Below are 23,849 nucleotides of genomic sequence, written 5' to 3'. Positions count from 1 at the left end.
AAATATATGCAACTAAAAACCATTGACATAAAATTGTTAAATGTAAATATAGATGCTAAAGGGTTGGCTGTAATACACTTACATAAGCTACGTCCATTTGGTAGTGTAGCACCAGGCTGAGAAGTTAACCTAGGAAACAATTAGATTAGAAAAACAAATAATGTTTTCATTTCTTAGCCAAGCAAAAGTTACACAATGAAAATAAAACTTTAAAAGTTAAATCCAACTTAAAACGTTGCACGATAAACCATGACTTCAAAACCTTCGTCAAAGTAAGAGCAGACTCAGTCTCTGAAGTCTGCCTCATGCCCAACACTGGAATGAGGGCAAAACTGCCAAATACCAATTATACGGATCCCCCCAGTTATCCAAACATCTCTTTTACCAGTCCCTTTTTTATATTAGTCCCCCTCTATCAATCTCTGATAGTCCTTATTTTTAAATTAACTTCATTCTACTATTTCATAGATTGAGAAAAAAATGTATTGCAATTTTCTGAAATTTTACTGCATAAACAATTGTTCACTTTTTCTCTTTAAAAATGAAAAAATCTTATTTATGAGGCAGTCTGAAAGAATATTTAGCATAGAATACAAATGAACAAGAACTCTACAGCTATTGACAGACTGTTAACAGTAACTTGTTAATACTGTTACACAAAAAGGGAAAGTAAGTCACACAAAAGGCAAAAATATATATTTTAATCTCTCTTCCATCCTCAGAAACACCAAGTATTTTACAGACAAGCAAACTATAGCATTTACTGCCTACCACTACCGGATAGGAAGGAATACCCTGTTTTCAAACTGAAAAGCTTGAATGAATTTGATGGGGAAGAGGAAAAAGAGGGGAAATCTTAGTAATACTAAATTAATTTAAATGTGACCGAGAGTTCAACACACTACAAAACTATCAACTTAATGGAAGAATAGAAGATGTGGGCTTCTGCTATTATTTTCCTAAGAAATGTGTAACACTTATGAAACAAAGGTAACCTAAGGATTTTTGCAAGGGTTGGGTAGCAACACAGAAAGCCACGTTTACGTATCATGTGCACATCCAACTTTCCAGTAACGTTTTTCTGGTCAGATATTTTAAGTTTTTTTAGAAACCACAACTGAAGAAGTGAAATTTGATTATAATGAAGGTTTAGCAACAAAACCTTTGGGAAAAGTCTTAAAGACTCGAGATTGCCTAGACTGTGCCTAATAACGGCACAGCACTTTGGATTTTGGCAGAAAACAACGAAAAAAAAAACATATGCATGGATGTCACAGCACATTCTATGTAACAACGTGAGCTTAGGTATCCTGACCAAATTTCATTTGACACAGTGATCTAAATTCTCCCAGCCACATCAAGTATTTTTTCATCTCTTAGCATTTCTAATATCTACAGTACAAACCTATACTTATAAACAAAAAAAAATGAGTTTCAGTATATTTTTAGATGACCATGCCACATAACATATTATATTCAATTTATTCTGTTTTAAAAGGGAAAAGCAAACAGAAAAAAATAATCCGTTTTAAGATTTACACAGTTTCTAAATACGTCATCCTAGCAGATGACAGTCCTGTAGTGAATTGCAGTCACTCTTTTATACCAAGTGTTGTAAGAACTCCAATTTGTTCATAAATAAGAAATATTATCTACAAAAGAATCACTATTAACTGAATGTTCATAGCCCAGGAATATATAGTCCATACTGTCTCAATTACCTGTAATCATGTGAATACAGGAATGCTTTTGAAAATCTTATTAATCAGTAGTTAGAAAATGAAATAAATTACTCCTCTTTTGAGTTATAAAAATGCGGCATGGCTTAGACTTTAATTAATTAAACATAGTAGTTTACTTCATTCTTTATAGCCAAACAGGCAAGAGAGGCTGAAAATGACAATGGAAAGAAACTTGACCATTATCTATTCCTTAAAGATAGCAAAAATACTGATTTCTTTATTAAAATGTCATATCTTCTTATAGACAAAGTACATAAAAATACCAATTAAGTCACTAAATTTGGATGTATTAGGAATCTAGAATTCAGACTGCATATGAAATAAAAATTAGTTTCCATTTTAGCACACATTTGCATAGAAAGAAAGCATACAGATGAGAGGACTGATATAACCCCCATTCCTGGAGTCTTAAAATAACAGGGAAACTATATGAAATAGCATGCTTCAAAAATACACTTGAGCGTAAGCTGCAGCTCGCTGCAGAAACAGAGGAAGTGAGTCAAAAATATGGGAAAATTTGACAGAACTTCATTTTTCTCTTAGTACCAAGTTACCTGGACTGTCCAGTTGAGATGCTCCATTCCTCTCGCTGCCCAGTGCTGCGTGATTTTGATTTGTCTTTGCACACAGGATCAGCATGTTTTGAGGTACGTTTGGCAGGAGGAGATATGTGGCTATCGCTCAAACTACCATCACTACCTTCATCTTTCTGAAAAGAAAAAAGGCATCAGACCATACTTAGTTGGCTCATTTCTATATACCCTTGTAGAAAAATGAGGAAAATTAAGCTTGGTAGAAGATAACTTTAATTAATGGAAACACAGACAGGTGTAACTGATGATAAATAAAGCCAGGCACTCTGAGAGTTAAACTCTCTCCCCTGTCAAACTTGCAGCGTTTGGCTTGCCCAAAATATTAAAAATATTTATTCTGAAAAATTTGTTGGAAGCTATAAAGATATTTTATTTGAAACATTAAGCGTTTGTATATTTGATCATTTTTTCCAGAACAAGCATTCTGGTTCTCTCACCCATTGCACTTTGTGTTTCTTACATGACACTGCCACCCCTGCCCTACTTGTAAACGAATTAATAGTGAAATAAAGATAAACAAGGACTGAGTAAAATTAAGATACTTAGAAACACAGCATGAATTTATCCCACTGATGTTATCTTTGTACTTAAAATGCTTAAACAGTCACATTACACTCTTCCTTCTTGCAAGAGTTTTGCAGTATCTTCCTTCTACTGCTAGACGTGCAACTGAGGAGCAACTGAAAGCAGACGTATTTCTACAGCACTTTCAGTCTCCTGTGCTTGTTAGCAGCATTACACACACTAAAGCTTCAGTCCTACCACCTAGAAAAAGCACCACAACACTACCGGAGTTCTTCCTCTGTGGCTTATTAGCAGTAAGAGACAGAAACTCAAAGACAGGAGGAGTTATGCGAGAGCTCTGTCCCTAAGTAGTGCATGGACAGGCAACTTAGGAGGATCTGCGACTGTCATGGTGAACTAGGAGGGAAAAAGCAAGACTCTGCAAACCAAAAATTTAAACCAAGATTGTTCTTGTGAGTTAAAATATATATATATATATATAAATATATAAAATGTATGTATCTTCTCCTGCAACAACCGATTTCCAAATACCAAGGTCCAGGAAATGTCAGTGAGGACAAACTAAGAAAAAAAAAAAGATCATTTTACTTGTATGCAAATAGATGGTTGTGGAAGTCCAATTTATTCATCTGGCTCATCAGCAACCACCATCTGCTTTGTACTGCAGATAATTCAAATACTGAATATCTCGAGTACTCAAGGGGAAGAAAAAAAAATTAACTTAGGATGAAGAAAGGCTGTCACAGCACCATATTTAGGAAGTGGCAAAGCCTACAGAAAACCAGCTGCATGGGTGCAGTTGTGGGAGACAGCGGACCCAAAGAAGCTCAACACTGCTGAACCCCAGGCTCAGCAGCACCACTACAACCCCCTGTCTTATCCTGCTGCTTATCTGACCCACCCAGAAACCAAACCAGGGCACTACAGCTGCAGATGCTCGCTTTTCTTCAGCTGGATTAGTTTCTTACCTGCTTAGTCAGCTGAATCATTTCACCAAAAGATGAGAAAAATGTAAAAGATAATGCAAGAAAAAAAAAAAAAAACATGAGTAAATGGCAGAGGTAAGAACAGGAATAGAAAGCTGCAAGTAAAACATGCTGTCTACATCACGCCTTACCATTTTATCCCCAAGGACATTTTAAACTAATATTAACTTAAATACTTATAATAATACTAACAAATTATTAAATACTGTATTAGTTATAATTTGTTATTTATGGAATATATTTTTATTTATAGCACAAATATTGGTAAATACTTGTAATAGCATTGAAAATACTGAATACAAAGATCTCGTATTAGCTTCTAACCAGCCCACGCTCGCATGCCATTTTAAAAGCAGTTTTAATCATAGTTGTTTACCTGTTGAGGTAAGCCCAGGGAAAGCAAGATGTTTATCTTACTATTCAGTCTTAGGAATTCGACAACAAAACAAAATACAACAAAACAGAACAGAAACACTGTTTTCTTCCTCATTGATGTACTTCCTGAAGAAGTGGAATAATTTCCCTCTAGTATTTGTAGTATCTTGACTAGAGGATCAGAAGCAAAACTTTAAATTACGCAAAGCAGGATTTGGGATCAGAACCTAAGATTTAGGCACAGTGACAGCACAGGTACCAACCACCCCTTCTATGTACAGAGCACCTCCACTGTACAACACAGTGTACAGCCAGACTGTTTGCAGGACTGTCAGCACCCGCAAAAGACTTACTTTTCACTATTATAATACCGTATTTATTCCCTTCTGAACACCGTAAGCATTTGTACGTGTACTTTATCCCTTGACTAGCCGCAAGCTTATTTGTGGACTTACATAAATACACCACTACGTGTTAGCATGCCCTACCGAAGTCGGTTTTAGGAGGTACTTTCTGAAATTACCAGAGCGGCTCTGCAGGGATGGGAGCAGAGTTTCAAGGCAAGCCACAGAACCAGTTTCAAACCGGCTTGGCCAGGCCGAGAAAATGAAGCTCAGAAAGGGGAACAAACAAGTAGTGAAGCTTTATGAGGGGTAACATTAAAGCTATTTTGCGAGCAGGGAAATTAATAATGCATGTTTTCCTACACTCCATCTCTACCCCTTGCCGTGCAGAAATCCTGACTCCTCCCAGGTCTCCGATGACCGCCTTTCTCTGCATGTCCTCCAGCTCCCTGCCTCTCATTCGAAGTCACAAAAATTGGCTGATGTTCCTGGTTTGTCCTCTGTTCCTCCCGGCTATGCAGTGGTCAAAGGCAACGCAGCGAGCAGTCACGTCCCAGCTAGGTTCAAGTATAAAGTGAGGTCAAATTTGAAGACAGTGAAGCCCAAACCCTACCTTCAGTTAGCACACCTGCTGTAGATCCCCTAACATACAAAATACCTTGCTGAGAGGTAATAACAAAGCTCCAACAGAAAGAAATCACTGAAAAATTACACATACTAATAAGTATCCAAATTCCATATTCCAGTTAACGCTCTTAAAAAAAATTAAGCTCTGGAGAATCAACTCACACCCAGCCTGCCATCCAGACTTGTCAGCTACCTGCAGTAAAACACGGAGATGGAGTTTTCATTACTCTCAAGAGATTAGCTGAACTGGGAGACACGAGAACAAGAAAAGAAATTAATTCCAATTTGAGAAACCTTTACAGAGAGCAGCCTACCCACCACTTCCTCCCATTTATAGCAAAGGAGGTCTAATGATTCCTCTGCACTCTGCTTGCTCCCTCAAGTAACTGGGTCGCAAACCATTTATACCTTTAATGATTAAAAACAGTACTTCAGTTTCAACCCAGAAGCTTATTACCTAGCAGTACACAGTGTGAAAATGTTCTAGGACTAGAAAGAAAAATGCATGGTGAAAGCATCAAACCTAAAAATTAAGAAATGAAGAATGTAACTGCAGAAGTCAGAACTAATGCACTGAACTCAGAGCTCCTAACGAAACACCAGCACTGAAGGAAACTCACTCATAGGTGAGAGCAGTAATAGCCAGCGGGTTAAGACGACAACATCCTTGGTCTAGGCAGGAGAAACAGCGTTCGTTATCATCTTCATATTCAAGAGCGTAACTGAGTTTGACAGCCAAAGGAGTACTTCAAGTGAGCTGCGGAGCTAAGGATCTACACCAGGAGTCTTGCAGCAGCAGTGGGCACACGCCGGTAATGTAACTTCACTGCCAGCAGCGGAATGGTGGCAACGATCAGTCTAGTAACCAAATCCAAAACAAGTAAATAAAGCAATAAAATACTTACAGCTGCATACTTATCTCTGCTTTCTTTACTTTGCATGAAAAGGAGAATGATGGGAAGATGTTTATCATCTTATAATACACATATCCCTGGAGGTGCTACAAGAACACTGGCATACCATGTTATTGCAGTCCTCTCTCCCAAATCACCCCTACATAAATCTGAAAATAAAAAACCGATACTAAGACAACTTTAGTTATAACATTTAGAGACAAGTTTTGAAAGAACACAAACTAGAAATCAATGAATTAAACTAAATTCTCCTTCTCAGTCTGTTGACCTAGAAAAGAAGTGACCAAACTGATAGAGTCTTTGAGCAGGACTGAAGGACACACACACCACGGAGCTGCTCACCAACAACTGATTGCCATCAGGTTTATCACACAGACCAACCAGCTAAAGCATTACAGCTGATTCATTTTCAAGTTAAAACACAATGGTTATTTCTAGCATATTGAAGAGATCACGTAAGGGATTGCACGTTTGGGTCGGGTGGTATTTTTGGAGGGGATATATATACATATATATATATACATATATATATATTTTTTTTAAGTAAGTTGAATGTCCTGGCCAGGAGAATACCTAAAGGACTCCTCAGTAGGGGTCTGAAGAACTCCAAAGGTAACTGGTCCTGGTCTGAACATCCAAAGGTAACTACAATCCTGCAGTCTTGGTAACGCATGAGGAGCGTGAACTACCTCTCGCTGCCATCTCAAAGTATATGAGCATGAGTTCAGCTCATCTTCGAGCAGGGATGACACGACATCCAAACCACAACCACACCTTGCCATTTCAGAAAAAGCCTCCGTCTGGTCTGCTCTACCACAAGTCTAACTGCATTAAAACGCAGGTACGCAGACAGGCTGATATATTTGAGTTTTCCATGATGGTTAAACTTGCTCTCCTTGCCATACATTTTGTGGGTCACACCCTTCCTCTGACTAACTCTACCACACCCAGAAAGCTACCATGATCGCTCATACAACTTCACAAATCAGACATGAGTTTTGAACCGAGTATTTTAATCCTTTCAGCTCCTATAAGCATGCTCTTCTCTTACCTGTGATCCCTTCCCATGTCTAAAACATGAAATTAAGACCAACTGGCATTCAATCCTCAACTGATCAATCCTATTCCCCTGCATTTTGTAAAAAGCAGCCTATTTTAATTAGTTGTTCTTCTTTTTGCCTCGCTGAACAAACAAGCAACACCCCAAAATTTACTTTTGTCATAATTAAAAACAGCAAAATAAGCATAATGAAGAAATGTGTTTCAGCTACAGGTTTTCACAAATGCCTACTAACTTCAGTTCTCCTTTAGCTTTGGATATTTAGAAGTATTTTTCCTCCTCATTTCACTCCTTGAAAAGACAACAGCAACTTCAGACATCTCGCGATCTACTTATTTTTACGTACTTTGGAGAAACTGAATCCAGGTCTTCCAGTTATTTCTGACCTCATTTGAAATGCAGCTCGTGAAAAACAACACAGCTTCTCAGACGCCTCAGAATATTAATAACCTGTATTAATACTTAAAAAATAAAACGTGCAAAAAAAGTGTCTGCTGAAGATCTCGTTTTCTCCTACGAGTTCATTCAAAGACCATGTGGAAACGGACTGTTCATTAAAAGAAACTACATACTCAGGGTATTTAATGACTATTTTTACTCCTTTGGTTAAAAAAAAAGATAGTTGTTTTCCAAAATAAAACTTGTACTCGTGGAAAAAAACATGTGAAGGTGTCCCCGGGTACGAACTAGTTAAGTTGACCACTCATCTTTGCCTTCAGACAACTATTCAGTTAACAAATGCTTTTCCTTTTGCTGTATTTAATCTATAATGTCATGTCAAACATACCAATAAAATAGCCCAAATCCACTCTCTGTCTGTCTTGTGATTCTGGATAAGCCACTTGCTCCCTTGTCTATCAGTTTCTGCAAAAAGGTGATAAATGTAGATTAAAATACTAATTTCTACAGCTCTAATGCATTAAAGACCTCCGTTCAGATCTACTGCTGAAAGCTGGGCGAGAACTAGGTATCCTTCCTAATGCATTTTTGGGCTAGGCATACTAAGCTAGCAGGAAAATCAAAAGACTTCACAACCCCTTTGAGTTGTTTTTAGTTTTGCTCATTTGCTTTCAAGCACTAGTAACTAGATAAAACAAATTTCCTGCCGTGACCATGATAAAGTCGACTGACAATCATGTACCAAACCCCTTCAAAACCTACGCTGAATGCCTTCTTTTACGTTAACTGCATGTTTTCTAGTAACTGAAAGGTTTTAATCAGTGTTCAAACCGGGAGCACACCTCGCCTTACACGTATGGCACACTGCACTACCCACTCTCCAGCACTGACACATCCTCACAAGCTCCCCCCCTCCGTCCCGTCCTGACCCCACGTTTTCGTGGCACAAGCCCCCCTCCTTTCGGGGGGCTGACTGCCTGCTTGGTGGGAAGGGGTGAGACCTGATGTACTTGACTGAGGAAGAAGGCAACATGACTCAACTCCGGGTCGCAGCACGACACAGTGGCCTGTAGCATCCGTATTCGTGCCAGCAGGGCATGCACTGCTACATGCTACACATCCACCATTGTGTCCTAAAAATCCTAACGCCTGTGCCTTCAAATGACATGAAGCTGAGAAAAAGAATGTATGTGGATTAACGCACATTAACAACCTTACTAAGAACTTCAAGTTTTATTAAGGACCTTGTGTTACCTTCCCAACAGCTTGAAAAGTGACCAAGCTGGCTTAAGAGAACCCATCTGCTGGCCACAATTCTCAAATTTCTACTTGCACGCTGTCATTTATCAGACCTTAACACAGGTGTTAAGGGCAAATAAGATTCACACTTAAGAAGTGCTTGATGATCATGGAGTAAAGAACTATTAATGCTGTGTTTCATCGGTGATAATGATAGAAAAGAATGCCTCAGTTGCAAGATGATCAATATTCTTTTATCATCCCATTTCTGTATTTTTTTCAGTAAACAATGCTTGCATCAGCAGTAGCCATAAGAATGTAAAATATACCCTCATCTGGTCTTTTTCAGAATAGATTCTTTCTGACTCATTCACCTGAAACACCATTTTTTGCATGAGAAGATCCGCTTTCATTCTTTCAATAGATTTCCGTTTTATTTCCTAGAGCTCTTCACTTCCAAAATTCAAAATATTTATTAAATGTGAAAGCTTTTGAGAAAAGTTATGAGTTGACCAGGCAAAAATAGAAAGCTCTGCCTACACCACTTGCTTATTGGGCGTTTTCATGCTTTTGACCATTCACCCTGCCTGTACCAGAGACACCTGTTCACAAGCAGGCTGAGTGCCGAAAGGACAAGCTGTTGAAAGCCAGCTTTTGATCTGACATCCAGAAACTCTTGCAATCCATGGGCTGCTTGTAGGCTCGTGAAAGAGAGGGAGAGTCTGCTACACACAGCCTCTGCCAAACTGTGCCAGAGCCCACAGAGAGCTGAGGTCTGTCCCACTCATCACCGCCCCTCTCCAAGCCCTCCACTACAAGTGAGCTCCTCTCCTCCCTCTTGTGGCTTCCCAAAACTCAGCGTGACACTGCGGATCTCCAGCTGATAATCACATTGTAACACCAGCTGATAATCAAGGCAAGGGGAAGTGGGGAGGAGGCTTTGTTTTCAGCTGGACCAGCAACCCGAGCCCGATCCAGCCGATCAAATGGCCGGACAAGCAGGAGCACTGGCGTGTGTATTGCTTCTCGCAGCTGCACAGCAAGCGGCTCGCACCGCCTGGGAAATCACACCCCTCCAGCAGAGCAGGGCCGCCGAGGGGCGGCCTTCACTTGCTGTCCACACCTGAAGATGTTTTGGAAGATCCACACATGGGAAGGTTTTAAAAAACATTGATCTTCCTAATTCAACACTGAAGGAAGATGTTTTTAACCAGACCCATACTAACTCCTCCCATGAGTTTCTAGATTCTACTGCCAAAGTCCTTTAAAGCAAAAATTATATTTATGCAAACTTTTACAAATTATTACAATCCTGTTTCCCAAGGTTTGGACATGACCAGGTGTTTGAGCCATTAAACTTCGCAAGGAAACGTCTGTAGCAAATAGAGAGGTAGCCTTCCTTCTGTGTTAAAAAACCACAGGATTAAGAATACTTCTACATCTGTATCTACAGAGCACTTAAAGACAGTATTTCAGAAGTAAAACCAAGCTAACATTGTATAAAAATGTAATACGAAATATTAAGATGAATGCCTTGAAATTTAAGATCATAATAAACACAACATTCAAGGCCTGAAAGATAAATCAGAGAAATAATAGAAAGTAGTTATTAAATACTTGGAATGATGAATTCCAACGAATGTTGATGCAAGTAACATCTTCCCTGTGTACAGAAAGAAAAACTTCCATTTATTTCAATAGCTCAGTTCGACTACTTATTCACTTAAAAATTAAGGTATTGACTCTATGTTGGAGAAATGCAACAAGCCCGTTTTCTAGATCATGAAAATGCCCATGCCAAAGTATCTGCTCTGAGTACAGCTGGACAGAAGCTTCATACCAAAGCTTTAAGTTAGCTAGCTCACTCATACACATTGCTAGAAGCATAAAGATACAAAAAAAAAAAAAATCAGAAAAGGCTACAGAAACTGCTCAGGAACTTTGGACAAGCTCATGAGTTCCATATTTCTGGTAGAAGCACTAAAGCTACATCATTTATTCCTAGTTAAACTAGAGTTGAAGTTATTCCAGCACACACATACTGGGTTCAAAATGAAAATGCTGACAGAAGGTAACACATTAACCTTACAAGTGGCACAGAAGTGGGACGTTTCAATGGCTACCAAGCAAGAAGAAATTCAACTTCTTCAGGAACAGAACCCAGGGAAGTATAAATGCAAAACACCACTTGAACGATTTAAAGCAACTAGTGGTTAAAATAAACCATGAAAACCCCATCAAAGGTAATAAAGGCAGCACTAAACTCGGAGACAAAAATTTAGAAAAAGCAGCAAAGCATGAAGAGTACAGAAAAAATAAAGTGATACCATGAAAAAGGATGAAAATCAGTCAGCTCCCTTTGCAATAAGTGGGTTCATGAGTGATATGAACCGCACACAAAGCAATATATTAGAGCTGAAATATCGAATAAACAATCAGCGCCATTTGAAACGGTCACAGAAACACAGAATAAGCGCAATGAAAGGTTCACATCACTGATTCCTTCCTGCTGGATGCTTTGGATTGAGGAGGGTTTCAGAGTTTTACCCAGGAATAATTTAAAGCATCACTAGAATGGAATGAGAACTTCTCCACAGCGCAGCAAACACTCAACAATTTAGGGCAGGCTATGCAAAACCATACCACATCCAACTGAAACTGCAGGGGAATGTAGGTGATCAGAATGTAATTACCTGAGCTAATTATCTTCTGTAACCCCAAGCTGTATGCCACTCTTGCACAACTGCCATGGGATCTCTCACAACAATCGGTGAAGCCTTCTGCTTCACGTTTTAACCGAGAGACAGTCGTTCAAGCAGCAGCTTTTATTAATATTACTCTGGGACAAACCCAATGTTCAGAGGAAGCAATGCAGCACACCAAACATCAACACCATTTCCTGAGCATTCTTTGGAGGTCTCGCTCCCTCGCTGGATTAGTCCTTACACCGCTTCCTTTTCTGGCCCTGTAGCAGTATTTTGGCAAAGGCAGGGTTTTGATCAAGATGCACGACTGCCTCCTAGAACAAGCCGCGCACACTTACGAGGAGCAATTTTCAGTTTTCACAGTGGCCCACGCTGCTTTGGCACGACGCTTGTAAGAATCCTAACTCAGGACGCCGGTCTGGAAGCACAGAAGGATTACAAATGCTGACCATAAAATATTTTGACAGAAGCTTGGACATCGATTCCTTCCGACAATTACTCCTTCTGCCCCGGTCACAGCTGTATCAGTACCACCCTCCCAAGGACAGACCGTGCAATTCGTTTCACATCACCGACCTCCTCCTGGTACGTCCCAGAAGAGCAGCAGACCACGGAAACGGAGCAAATCCTACATCTTACCCCACTGCTAAAATGAGCTTTCCTGGGAACCTGCCTTTAACTGACATTGTTGTGAATAACTTCACCAGGCTCTGTGTTTCAGGGTATAATTCAAAGAACCATGAAAGTGCTGGGTAGCCTCAGTGTAAACTCTTAACTGTAATACTTTTTTTTTTTTTTTTAATATAGGTATTTAAGGGGAGCTTTTTTCTTGAAGTACTTCACATGCAGGCTTCCCTAAGTGTAGTTTTTCCTATGGAAGAAGGAAACTTTTGCTAAGAGCTTTATTCTAAACCACAGACTATCCGAACAGTGTACGACACTTTGCAAGGAGGCATTCAGAGAAAATAGACTAATCTGAATCCCGCTCTTTCAGAAAGAAAAAAAAAAAATTGAAAGCTCAAAGGCTCATGTTTAAAGCCAGTATTTAAAAATATATATGTATATTATTTATTTTAAAAGTTGACTATATGTTTTCAATAGTTGACCATTAAAGACTTCTTTCAGGAGTCAAATGCAGCAATGGGTTTATGCTACCAAAAATGCATTATCACACTTTCCAAGATGGAAAAAAATATTTTTTGTCACAGACTGAGGAATTACAGTAAGAGACGCAGAAATATATGGGTATTACAGTGCACAAAAATGCTGCTTAGCCTTAAACTCGACCACAGTACAGCACTTTATGTCAATCCCAAGGCTGTGTTTGTTCCTATTAGCAATTAAGTACAATGGAGAGCTCTATGTTGCCACTGAACAAGTTGAATGATGTTGGCAGTACTACTTTTAGCTAGGATCATGTGTTACAATCACCACAGTGCCCTCAAGTAGCTCTTAAGGCACTGCTAATGCTTTCTTGCCTAATTAAGTTAGTCTTGTATACATTTCTAAAATGTCCAACTAATCCAATGGCATGATTAAAAAGTGTTTATTTCACAATAAATTCATTCCTGCTCTCGATCAGCATTTTTGTGTTTTAAGATGTTGAGAAAAAACACTTCAACTGCCAAATAAATATTACAACACAATCACAACTCGACGTCTGAAAACATCGGAGTTAATCTAGAGCAGAGATTTAACCAGTTACGGTCACGCTATCTTCGACTCTTCCAGAGTTTGAATGAAGCCCACAGAATTTACAAGCATTGTTTCACAATTCAGTTTCTGAAAACCGTGGAAGATTTTGATGCATTTTTCTTGTCAGAAAGCTTTAATGTCAACCCAGGAGACTTCCCAAGTTTTAGTACTAGAAAGAAAAAAATGCATACAACTTATATAAAGGCAGAACAGCACCTTATGTAATGACAGCTTAACTTTGTTACGTAGTTTATAAATCAATGATGGAAAAGGGAATAAAAGCATAGCCCAGTTTTTCCGCTCTGTACCCTCTCTGTGGCACTCTGCTATTACATCATTTCAGAAAATAAACTTCTTGGCTCCGTGATCCATTTAGTGAGGGATTTTGTTAATTTTAATCTTGCGTCTGCTCAGTGGACACGCATGTATTCATCTCAGCCGCCACTCAATAACGCAGACCAGCTGACTTTTCAAATATTGCTTTCTCCAAGATGAGAAAACGCCACTGAGGGAATACACAGAAAACAATAAAGGCATTTAGACCATTACAGCCCATTTCCACAGAATGCGTGTTGCTTCTAGATTACGATCAAACAAAAATGGGCACTATTAATATGCAACTCAACACAGTACTGAACCCGAAGACTAGCAACTGCCTGAGGACTGGAAGAAAGCAAACATCACCCAGACTGCAAAAAGGGTAAGGAGGAGGACCCAGAAACTACAGGCCAGCCAGCCTCACCTCCATCCCTGGAAAGCAGCTCATCCTGAAGGCCACCCCTAAGCATGTGGAAGACAAGAGGGTGATCAGGAGAAGTCGGCATGGATTCACCAAAGGGAAATCATGCTGGACAGACGACGGGAGAGCAGTGGATGTTGTCTACCTGGACTTCAGCAAGGCTTCTGACACAGTCTCCCCCATGATATGCTCATAAGAAAGCTCGGGAAGTGCAGGGTGAACGAGTGGACAGTGAGGTGGATTGAGAACTGGCCGCACGGCAGGTCACAGAGGGTTGCCATCTAGTTGGAGGCCTGCAGCTAGCAGTGTCCCCCAGGGGTCTGTACAGGGTCCAGAATTATTCATCAATGACTCGGGATGATACAAAACTGTGAGGAGTGACCGATGCCCCAGAGGGCTGTGCTGCCATTCAGAAGGACCTCAACAGGCTGGAGGGTTGGGCAGAGAGGAACCTCTTGAAATTCAACAAGGGCAAGTGCAGGGTCCTGCACCTGGGGAGGAATAAACGCCAGTTTTTTTATTTATGGCTGGAAGCTGACCTGCTGGAGCTCTCTGGAGAAGGACCTGCAGGTCCTGGTGGACAGCAGGCTGACCATGAGCCAGCAATGTGCGCTTGTGGCCAAGAAGGCCAACTGTACCCTGGGGGGTATTCAGAAGAGTGCTGCCAGCAGGTCAGGGGAGGTGATCCTCCCCTCTGCTCAGCCCTGGTGAGGCCTCACCTGGAGTACTGTGTCCAGTTCTGGGCTCCCAAGAGGATCATGGAGCTACTGGAGAGAGTCCAGCAAAGGCCTACTAAAATGGTTAAGGCTCTGGACCATCTCTCTTATGAGGAAAGGCTGAGAGAGCTGGGCCTGTTCAGCCTGGAGAAGAGAATGCTCAGGGAGGATCTGATCAATGTGTGTAAGTACCTGAAGGGAGGGTGTGAAGAGGATGGGGCCAGACTCTTCTCAGCGGTGCCCAGAAATAGGACTAGAGGCAATGGGCACAAACTGCAACACAGGAGGTTCCATCTGAACAGAAGGAAAAATTTCTTTACTGTGAGGGTGACAGAGCACTGGAACAGGTTGCTCAGACAGGTTGTGGAGTCTCCTTCCCGGGAGACATTCAAAAGCCATCTGGACACAATCCTGGGTAATGTGCTCTAGGGGATGCTGCTTGAGCAGGGGAGGTTGGACCAGATGATCTCCAGAGGTCCCTTCCAAACACAACCATCCTGTGACTGTGAAACTTGAATTCTTTTAGCCATTACCGGGGAGAAGAGGGATTCAAGCCTCTTCTTGTAAATGAATGCAAAAAAGTATGAATACAAAAATATATAAAGAAATAAATAAACCACACAATACCCACAAGAAAATGAGGAGGAGGAGGAGGAGACTGGACCTTGAAGAAAAAAGAGGTGGAAGACAACTCCTAACCTTGTATCTATACTATCCAGTCCAATCAGCATTTTACAGGATGCCATTAGATTACTAATTCAGCTTTTTGCTAATAAGGAACAAACAGATGATCTTTCAAAATACACCCTGAAAGGTAATTACAAGCATTGCCACTGAAGAGCATTTCTCTGCGAATTCAAAGCCAGAATCTCTGTGGAAGAAAATTAAGTCACACGGTGCAAATAAAAAGCGTAACAGAGCAGCTCCCAACTCTAGCAGCCGATTAACCCAATTAACTGCTCGTAGTAAAGGCTGGTTTTCTGACATTACAACCAAAAGATTTTAAAAGAACACACTGTTCCAGTCAACTTTGACAAAATACATACAATTGGATGAAAACAATCCCAGTACACTTTCTGCGCAAAACACAGTCTCACTATCTGTCTCCTGACAGTCAATTCCAAAAAGCAAAGGCTTTGTCTTCCTAGTGCTACACTTACTCATGTTGTAATCACTGAAATCCTTTTCTCTGGCATTATTTCAAGGAGATAGGGGAGTTCAGAAACGCACTATAACACTGACAAATTGTTAGATCTGAAGGGAAAAAGAGCTGTACAAAGATAACTCAAAATATGGTGGGATATATAGTATATATATATATACTACAAAATTTACTGAGGGAAAAAAGAAAAACAACAAACCGTTCCTGGTAACTTCTGCTCACCTTTGGCAATTACATCTAAACAAAAAAATTATCTACCTCAAACGCACGCTATTGGATGTGAAGAGAAACAAGTCCAGTATGCCAAAAATATTCACTTAACTTTAGAAGAAACACTTCTTTAGAGGCATGGGATGTATCCTGTGATGTATTTACCAATTTTATAACAATATTTTATATAATCTCCTTTCTTTACACTCTGACAATAACATAATTCATACGTTTTAATAATCTGTAGTATACAAATGTTATTCATAGATGAGAAATATTCAGAAGGATGCCCAACTTATTTTTAGCAGCTGTAAACTCTCTGTAAAGCAAGCCAGGAAGGGTTACACCAAACTTTGCCTCACAAACCACAAGACCCATGATATGAATAAACAGAAACTGCATACTAGAACAAGCAGAACAGCTTTTTACAGCTATGTTCCACATCCCCATGAGCCTAATGAAGTTATACAAGGAAGGAACAGGCACCACTGAGAGTAAATAAGATGTGAGGAAGGGAACTGAAGCACGACAGAACCGAAAGAGAAGCACATAATGTACAGAGCAAGTATCCAGACAGTGTTTTTAAACAAAAGGCATGGGGCAAAAGGTTTTCTGGCAATTCCAGGTGTCATTTTTCTGATCTGCCCCGGCTGCTATTGTTTTTCTACTTGTGTGACTAACTTCTTCCTTCGCAGAGGGCAGGACGTGGTCAGTTGGTGTGCGACTGTCAAACATTTTGACCCTCGGTTTTCACTTCCGTATTCACCAGGTCTTTCACAACACGTTGCTCTGAAAATATGCGTGTGGAGAGCTATAACCGTTATTCTAAACCTTCAAATACCTGAGGTTTTAATCATGAAAGAAAAAAAGACGTGCGTATACTTAAAAAAAAAAAATAGCATTGTTAAGATACACTTAGAGACACCAAGGCAAAAATAAGGGGTTCACGAGTTCCTCTTCCCAGCTATAATTTAAGAAACAGTAGATTTCGATAGCAGTCTATAGAATCATTTGCTTTTAGGGATCACAGTTAAAGCTGTTATAAGTTACGTTGAGAAAGTGTTCCACTTAAACCAGCAGAGCCCCGGCAAATCCCCCCCTGCCCTCCTTGGGGCTGTCACAAAAACAGGGCAGCTTTCCCAAACGCCAGCCTTTCTCTGCGGAAGCCGCCAGGAACACCCTCTTCGGACGAACTGAGGTCATTTAAGGAAGGGGAAAGGAGAAAAAAAAAAAAAAAAAAAAAGGAGGAGGAAAGAGGGCAAGAGGATTGCGAAGTTGCAGCAGGCGCAGCTCCCAACTTTTGTCTGGCGGCAGGCGCAGTGCCGGCCGCGGCCGCAGGGGGAGCTCGGCTCCGGACCCCCCCCCCCGCCGGCCCTGTCTGCCCCACGGGCAGCAGCGCCACAACTCCCCCGTGTACCCTGTCCCTGTGTCCCCCGTCCCCGTCTCCATGTCCCTGTGTCCCCGTGTCCCCCTGTCAAGGGCCGGCGCCTGTCGCCGCCCGTCGCCGAGGCAGCGCGGCACCGGGTCGGGACGCGGCGCCTCCTCCGCCGCCTCTCCCCGCAGCCTGCCTGCCTTCTCCCCCGTACCCTGCATTTCCCCCCGTACCCTGCCTTCACCCCCGTACCCTGCCTTCCCCCGACACCCTGCTTTCCCCCCTATACCCTGCTTCACCCCCGTCCCTCCTCTCTCCCCCTTCAGCCCGGCTCCGCACCCCCCCCCGGCAGCAGCGGCGCTGTCCCCAGCGGCTCCCCCGGCCGCGGCCCTCGCTGCCGTTACCCCCCCCATTGCCCCCCTCCTCCTTTTTCTCTCCCCCTCCCCTATTTATTTCTCTGCCCGCCGCCTCCCCCCCCCTCCGTTTCCACCGCTCCCCGCCGCCGGCCCTTTCCTCACCCGCGCCGCCGCCGCCGTCTCTTCCAGCCCGGCCGCATCTGCCTTGGTGCCCCGTTTGGACGAGCGGGTCCGGGACGAGATGAAATGGCTGCCGGCACCGGCCGCAGGGGCCGCCGCTTTGCCCAGGGGGCGCAAGGAGCTCTTCCTGGTGTTCACCATGGCCCCGGGGAGGGGGGGACACCGGGGGGACACGGGGGGCTAAACGCCGCCGGTGCGGAGGGAGGAGGGAGGGCGGACAGACAGCGGGGCTCGACCGGGGAGGGAGAAAGGGGGAAGGAGGAGGAGGAGGAGAAGAAGAAGAAGTCCTCTGGGGACGCCGCTCCGCCGGGCAGAGCCACAGCCGGAGCCGCGCCGGCTCCTCCCGCCGCTGCCGCCGCCGCCGCCGCCCGGGCTGAGCGCCGCACTACCTGGCCGCCATTACTGCCCCTTCTCCCTTTCTCTCCTCGCAGCGCGCCGAGCCCGCCCGTTGCCGCTGGGGGGCGGTGCGGGCCCCGCTGCCGACGTTCCGGCACGGCGCCGGCGCGATCCGAGGGCCTGGCGTGGAGCCGGGGAGGAAGAAAAGAGGGGGGAAATGAGGCCGGGTTCCCCCCGCAAGGAGCGGGGAGAGGTCCGGGGGTTTGGGGGCTCGGTAGGAGCGGAGGGGTGGGAGGCGCTCCCCTCGGCTCCCCTCAGCCTGACGGGGCAGCGCGCCCCCGGTCCCGCTGGGACGAAGGAGCCGCCACCGCCTCCCGGTTCCCCTCAGGGATTAAACCGAGGGGTCCTGGGGCGGGTAAAGGGCCCGGGAAGGGGCTGCTGGAAGGTGGCACCCCCCAAAAGGGCTGTGGTGCCCCGGCACCTGGGGGAGCCTGCCCCGCTCGCCCTGGGAGCCTCTAGTCAGCCGCCCGGCAACTCAGCCGCCCCAGGGTAGGATTTCCGCTATTTTCAGTGGAAAACTTATTTCACAGCCCGCTGGGTTTCGCTCGCAAGAAATCCTCTTGGTAGCCAAGCTATCAGGAGTGCTCCCCGTGCGAGGCGCCGATAACATCCGCGGTGTTTTCGCCCAGTAGCCGCGGCTTGAATTTCACATTCGTCGCTCAGTAGTTGGAAAGGATCCTTCTCTTGTCTCCCTCCTCTATCGCAGATCCAATAATCACGTTTTAGAGGGATGAAGAATAGTATCTATTACGGTACATCGGATGACCAAACGCTTTTCAGACTGTTCACGAGCTATAATCCAATCCCTTCCCACCGGTGCTCCTTGGGTGCAAGTAAGAAACCATTCCTCACACCACAACGTGATGGCCTTTATTGAACTTCATCACACGGCGTGCCCCCAAACCCAAAATCATCACATAAGCCCCCAAACCCAAAGTTTTGTAACAGAAATATAGCCGAGTAATAGAAGAGTAGAGCTGTAGGTGATGAAGTCTCAGCCTTTACTCTTTTTACACTGACTTGTTTGGCATTGCTGGGCAAGTTACTTTAGTACTTTCTGCTTCTTTGACAAAATTACTGATCACATGTCTCGGGCTGTTAGGCTCATACAAGCTTTGTCAGTATTTTTATTGTTTGACGATGGAAATTACAATAATGTTTTAGTAAATAACAATAAATATAAAAACTTAATTCTGTTTTACATGCATACTCCAACATATTTCAAGACTAAAGTCTGAAAGAGTATGGTAGAGCATCTAGTCAAAAATACAAAATAACAGCACTAATAGGATATATAAAAAGAAAACGGGCCATTTAAATTTCCAATCAAAAAAAAAATCTGCATACAGAGACAAATTTTCATTTTTGAGATACCCCAAAATACAGTTTGTTTGGGAGTAGAAATTATGATCTTATCTGGCATTCTCTGCTTAGAGCTTTTAATCTGTAATGGCAACGGTACTTCATCTACTGTTTAATAAGACTGCAGAATCTTTCAAAAGTATAGTTGTTCTGCTCAGTGTGATTAGTTTTGGTTTGTTGCGTACCTGTCATTTATTTATTTATTTATTTGTTTAAAGGTTATGAAAGGATGTAGCCATTTCAAACACTTGTAGGCTAAAGGAGTATTTTAATTAAAAACCTAAGACATTTTTTTAAAATGATACTAGGATATGACTTTCTTTTTATCCTTCAAAAGCAGGAAAAGTAGGAATGGAAGGAAACTGCAAGAGATTGCCCCTTACTAAACATGTTGCAGGAAATAACTAGGAGATATATTTGCTAAGAAGAGCTAATATTGCAATCATATGATGACAGATAATGTGCCTTCCTATTTCTGTCCTTACTACTGGTAAGTCCTGTAATTCAGATATGGTGTCCAAATTCTGTTGGTCTGAAAATGAAAAATAACATGTCGGTCCTCTTCAGGTTTTTGTATACATCGCAAAAATATCGTCCCCATTTTGGGAAAACCAACAAATCAATCTGTGGCCCAAAAAAGGGCCCAGATTGCAGTTGCAGTTAATGTCATAACTCAGGATTGCAATGCATTGGCAGGACTCTTTGGGGAAGCTTGCATAACATCTGCTTGCAACATGCCTGATTCAAACCAGCATTCCTCCTCTCGTGAGCACTGATGACTTTTTAAAAGTAAAGTAAACTTTGTCTTTATGCAAGCAAATTGATTTTCTTGGGTGCCTATCCAGATCTGCTTGAAGCAACAGAAAACCCACAATTATGAAAGCTATTTATTTTATATTTACTAAATATTTTGACCACACTTGTGTCCCTTTTTCTCTTCTTTTTTTTTTTCCTAATGTTCTGATCTCATTCCTGTGAACCATACTCAAGTGAGTACTCTTTATGATGCCAGAGGGACTACTCTTGTAGAGGGATTGATGTTGTTAAAAATCCCTGCTCACTGCTTTGAACATTTTAATGCTTTATTCTCATTATGTTAGCATAGTAGGGAACATGTAAAGACATGCTTCATTTTGAATGTTTACTCCCTAGATTGTTTTTGGCAGATGGTTTTATTTTCAGGTTTCTTAGTTGTCTTGTTGCTCTTACAAGGCGTGGCTAGTTACTCTGACTCAAGCAGCTTATGGCTTTATAGCTTCTATGTGAGCTCCATCGCCATTTTTAGTACTGACGATATAAATGAATAAATCATAAATAAAAAGGTTTGTTAAGTTTTGTTTGGATTTTTTTGTTTGTAATACAGAGGACATGTTAATGTAAAATTAATCTTTTATATCACACATTCTAAGAGATTTAAATGTAGTTCAACAATAAAAGATGAACTACTGTAGAAATGGATTTAAAGTAATTTCACTAATCCAAAAAATTTATTTGTTCCCTTTTTTATCTGTTGTTTGTAACAAGTGTAAGATAAAGATAGAATTAAAACCTATTTTGACCCTTTTCAGCACCCTGTATGCGGGAAAAGCTTTGTGAAAAAGACAATACAAGAACTCTTTGAGTAGAGAAAGACAAAAGACAATAAAGAAAAGAAGGAAAGAAGGACTGGAGCTACACTCCACTAAGTATTACATAAAAATTTTGCAGGGTTCATTCCCAATAAGATTCAAGATTTGTAGTTTGGTATTACAAATAGACATCTAGATGCTTCTGAAAATAAATGCCCTTGGGAAGGACTGTGTTTCAAATGGAAGCAATTTGTAACAAGTGCTGAAGTTTACAGCAGCCTAAGCTGCTGTAATGGCTTCAACACCCTTTTATCTCCAGTTCTTAGAAAAGAAGATGAAGATAACCAAAGCATACATTGAGAAGCCAGGACATCTGCTGTGGCAGGTACACCACCAGGAAATCCGAAGACGGAAAAGTACTTGAGCAAAAGAATCCCTTTCCATTGAACAAGACATGGGAAATAAGATCTTATTAGAACTCAGTGACATTAAAAAGACATTCAGAAATGACCCAGGACAAAGAGGAATGGAAAACCTTGTTTATTTCCTACATCATATTTAATGGCAGGAGAAATATTTGGAGGTGGAAGTTTTTGTTGCAACCTGTCCCTGTTTTGCAAGGAAATCAGGAACATACTATAGCAAAACAAAAAGTCCTTCATCCCTTTTTCTGAACTTTTGTAGAGAGCTTCATCCCATTAAGGATCAGAGGGCTTTATTCAGTGAATTCCCATTTGCTTCAATCATGGGCAATTTATCAGAGATTACTTTGTAATATCACTGAATAGCTATAACATTCCACAGAATTGAAATCAAATCATCTTTTCAGGACTCTATTTAAAAGCTCTAGTGTGCTTCTCTCTGCCATGCTGTCAGTACATCTTGGTTTCAGTTCAATCTCAAAATAAAAAAGATTCACAAGAGATCTTGCTTATGTAAACCAAGTCCTTTCCTGCTCTAAATCCTTCCCTGCAAGGGTCTTTGGAAATTCAGACTGCATGGTTTCTCCTTTGAGAACTGTCCATATGATGGACATGATGGGATGTAAGCTTTGAAATAGCAAGCAAGCAGCGTCCACTAGCCAGGATTGTACCACCTTAAACTTGAATACATAAAGTAAGTCACTCCATGTTGCAAGCACTTTGCAACGTTATTAAAAGTGCCCCATTATTTGAAGATTACCATTACCATTTTAAAATGTATAATAATAATATTTTAGAATTAAACATTTAAAGTTCAGTTCTATCATCAGCCCACCCAGCTGAAGGTTACTTTCCACACTACAACAGATAACATCACTGCAACTTGAAGTGGTATCAGAGAGTAGATTTCTTAGATGACATTAAAAGGGAGTGGTAAGACTTACCTCCTAATATTTCAAAATTAGCTGCACATCACATCTAGCCATTAGTTTCCATAACAGTTTTCCCGCTGAGCTAAGGTTACAGTAGATAGTCTTACTGATACTAATGAGGCTGATGATACTGTAAGCCAGGAATCTGCAAGGTCTGTTTTTCACTATCATCCAGTGCTGTAAATTGCTTCCGTCTTGGACAAAAGTGGCAAATCATCTCACTTTGGTGTTTATGATCATTAATCATATGAAAGGAGTACCCCCAGCCTGTTAGTATGCTGGGTGATGTATAGCTTTGTCACAAAAAGCAGACTCTGTTCTAAAATGCTTACAGTATAAATAGGCATTTATTAACACATTTGTAGATAAGCATTAGGAGCATATGAATGTGTAATAACTTGACTGAGGTCACATGGAGAGTCCATCGGAAACATTATTTGCTCATAAATCTCCCTACTGCTCACACACAAACCTAGCTTCAAAAATAGGCTTTCTTGTTATGCATCCAAGAACGATCTCATAAACTACCATATCTTAATTGTAATTTCACTTGAAAGTGTCTTTGTTTTGAGAATTCGCATCATATGTTATTTCCAAATGTGTGTTATCTGGTACTAACAGTTGCTCAGGCTGTCTTGAATTTTTCATGTTTTTTTTTTTTTCATTCCATGGTATTTTTAAAATTGAAGCTATATTCATTTTGCTTGTGGACTTACGGTCCAACAAGCCAGCAGCATGTATGGATGCTTCCTTGCAGAGGGGGTAACACCTGCTTTGTGAATGCTAATTCACCCAGCATCTCCCATAAAACAATGACTCACTTTCCACTGCAGTAACTTTCCAGCAACATTGGTTCCTTACACTATTTCTCCCTGTCTGGCAGCCTACATTTAACATTCCTGCAAGGAGCACGTGGGAAAAGGACACTGTGCAGAGGAATGTGCTGTCTTTGTCAACGGAATTCCCAAGTAGAAAGTAACCATACTCTGCTCTCCTATTTATTTTACAGTTCCATTCCCTTCCTGTTCTGTTAGAGCTATATGCATATGCTTCCTTCATTACAAAGGCTTCAGGCAACAACTGCTATCTCAAGTTAAGGTCAATCAATATAGCTGATGTGTCCATGTCTAATTATAGGTAGCTGATGTTTTCCTCTGACGTGGGTTAACCTTGTTAAATATATGGTTTAAAAATATCGCTTCAAAATTAAATGTCTGTTGGTCCTTCCAA

General features: G+C 41.6%; 1 protein-coding gene across 7 annotated transcripts in view; it reads right to left on the bottom strand.

The window, feature by feature from the left end:
• Positions 1–18,395, bottom strand: part of ATAD2B (ATPase family AAA domain containing 2B) — an 83,274-nt gene extending 64,879 nt beyond the window's left edge. For 5 of the 7 annotated variants that reach the window (XM_050709478.1, XM_035560218.2, XM_050709480.1 and 2 more), the window contains exons 1-3: positions 17,922–18,360; positions 2,297–2,451; positions 83–129 (exon numbers count right to left, since the gene is read on the bottom strand). In XM_050709478.1, coding sequence (XP_050565435.1) covers positions 83–129; positions 2,297–2,451; positions 17,922–18,080 — 361 coding nt within the window. In that variant the 5' untranslated portion in view covers positions 18,081–18,360. Of the gene's footprint in view, positions 1–82; positions 130–2,296; positions 2,452–17,921 lie in introns of all 7 variants that reach the window. The other 2 variants (XM_035560215.1, XM_050709479.1) reach the window with 2 other exon arrangements.
• Positions 18,396–23,849: the final 5,454 nt, after the last annotated feature.

The sequence above is a fragment of the Cygnus atratus genome, chromosome 3 (assembly GCF_013377495.2).
Source record: "Cygnus atratus isolate AKBS03 ecotype Queensland, Australia chromosome 3, CAtr_DNAZoo_HiC_assembly, whole genome shotgun sequence".
Classification (NCBI taxonomy): domain Eukaryota; kingdom Metazoa; phylum Chordata; class Aves; order Anseriformes; family Anatidae; genus Cygnus; species Cygnus atratus.
The sequence above is the reverse complement of the archived record's forward strand: the minus strand, read 5'-3'. Positions and strand labels throughout refer to the sequence as shown.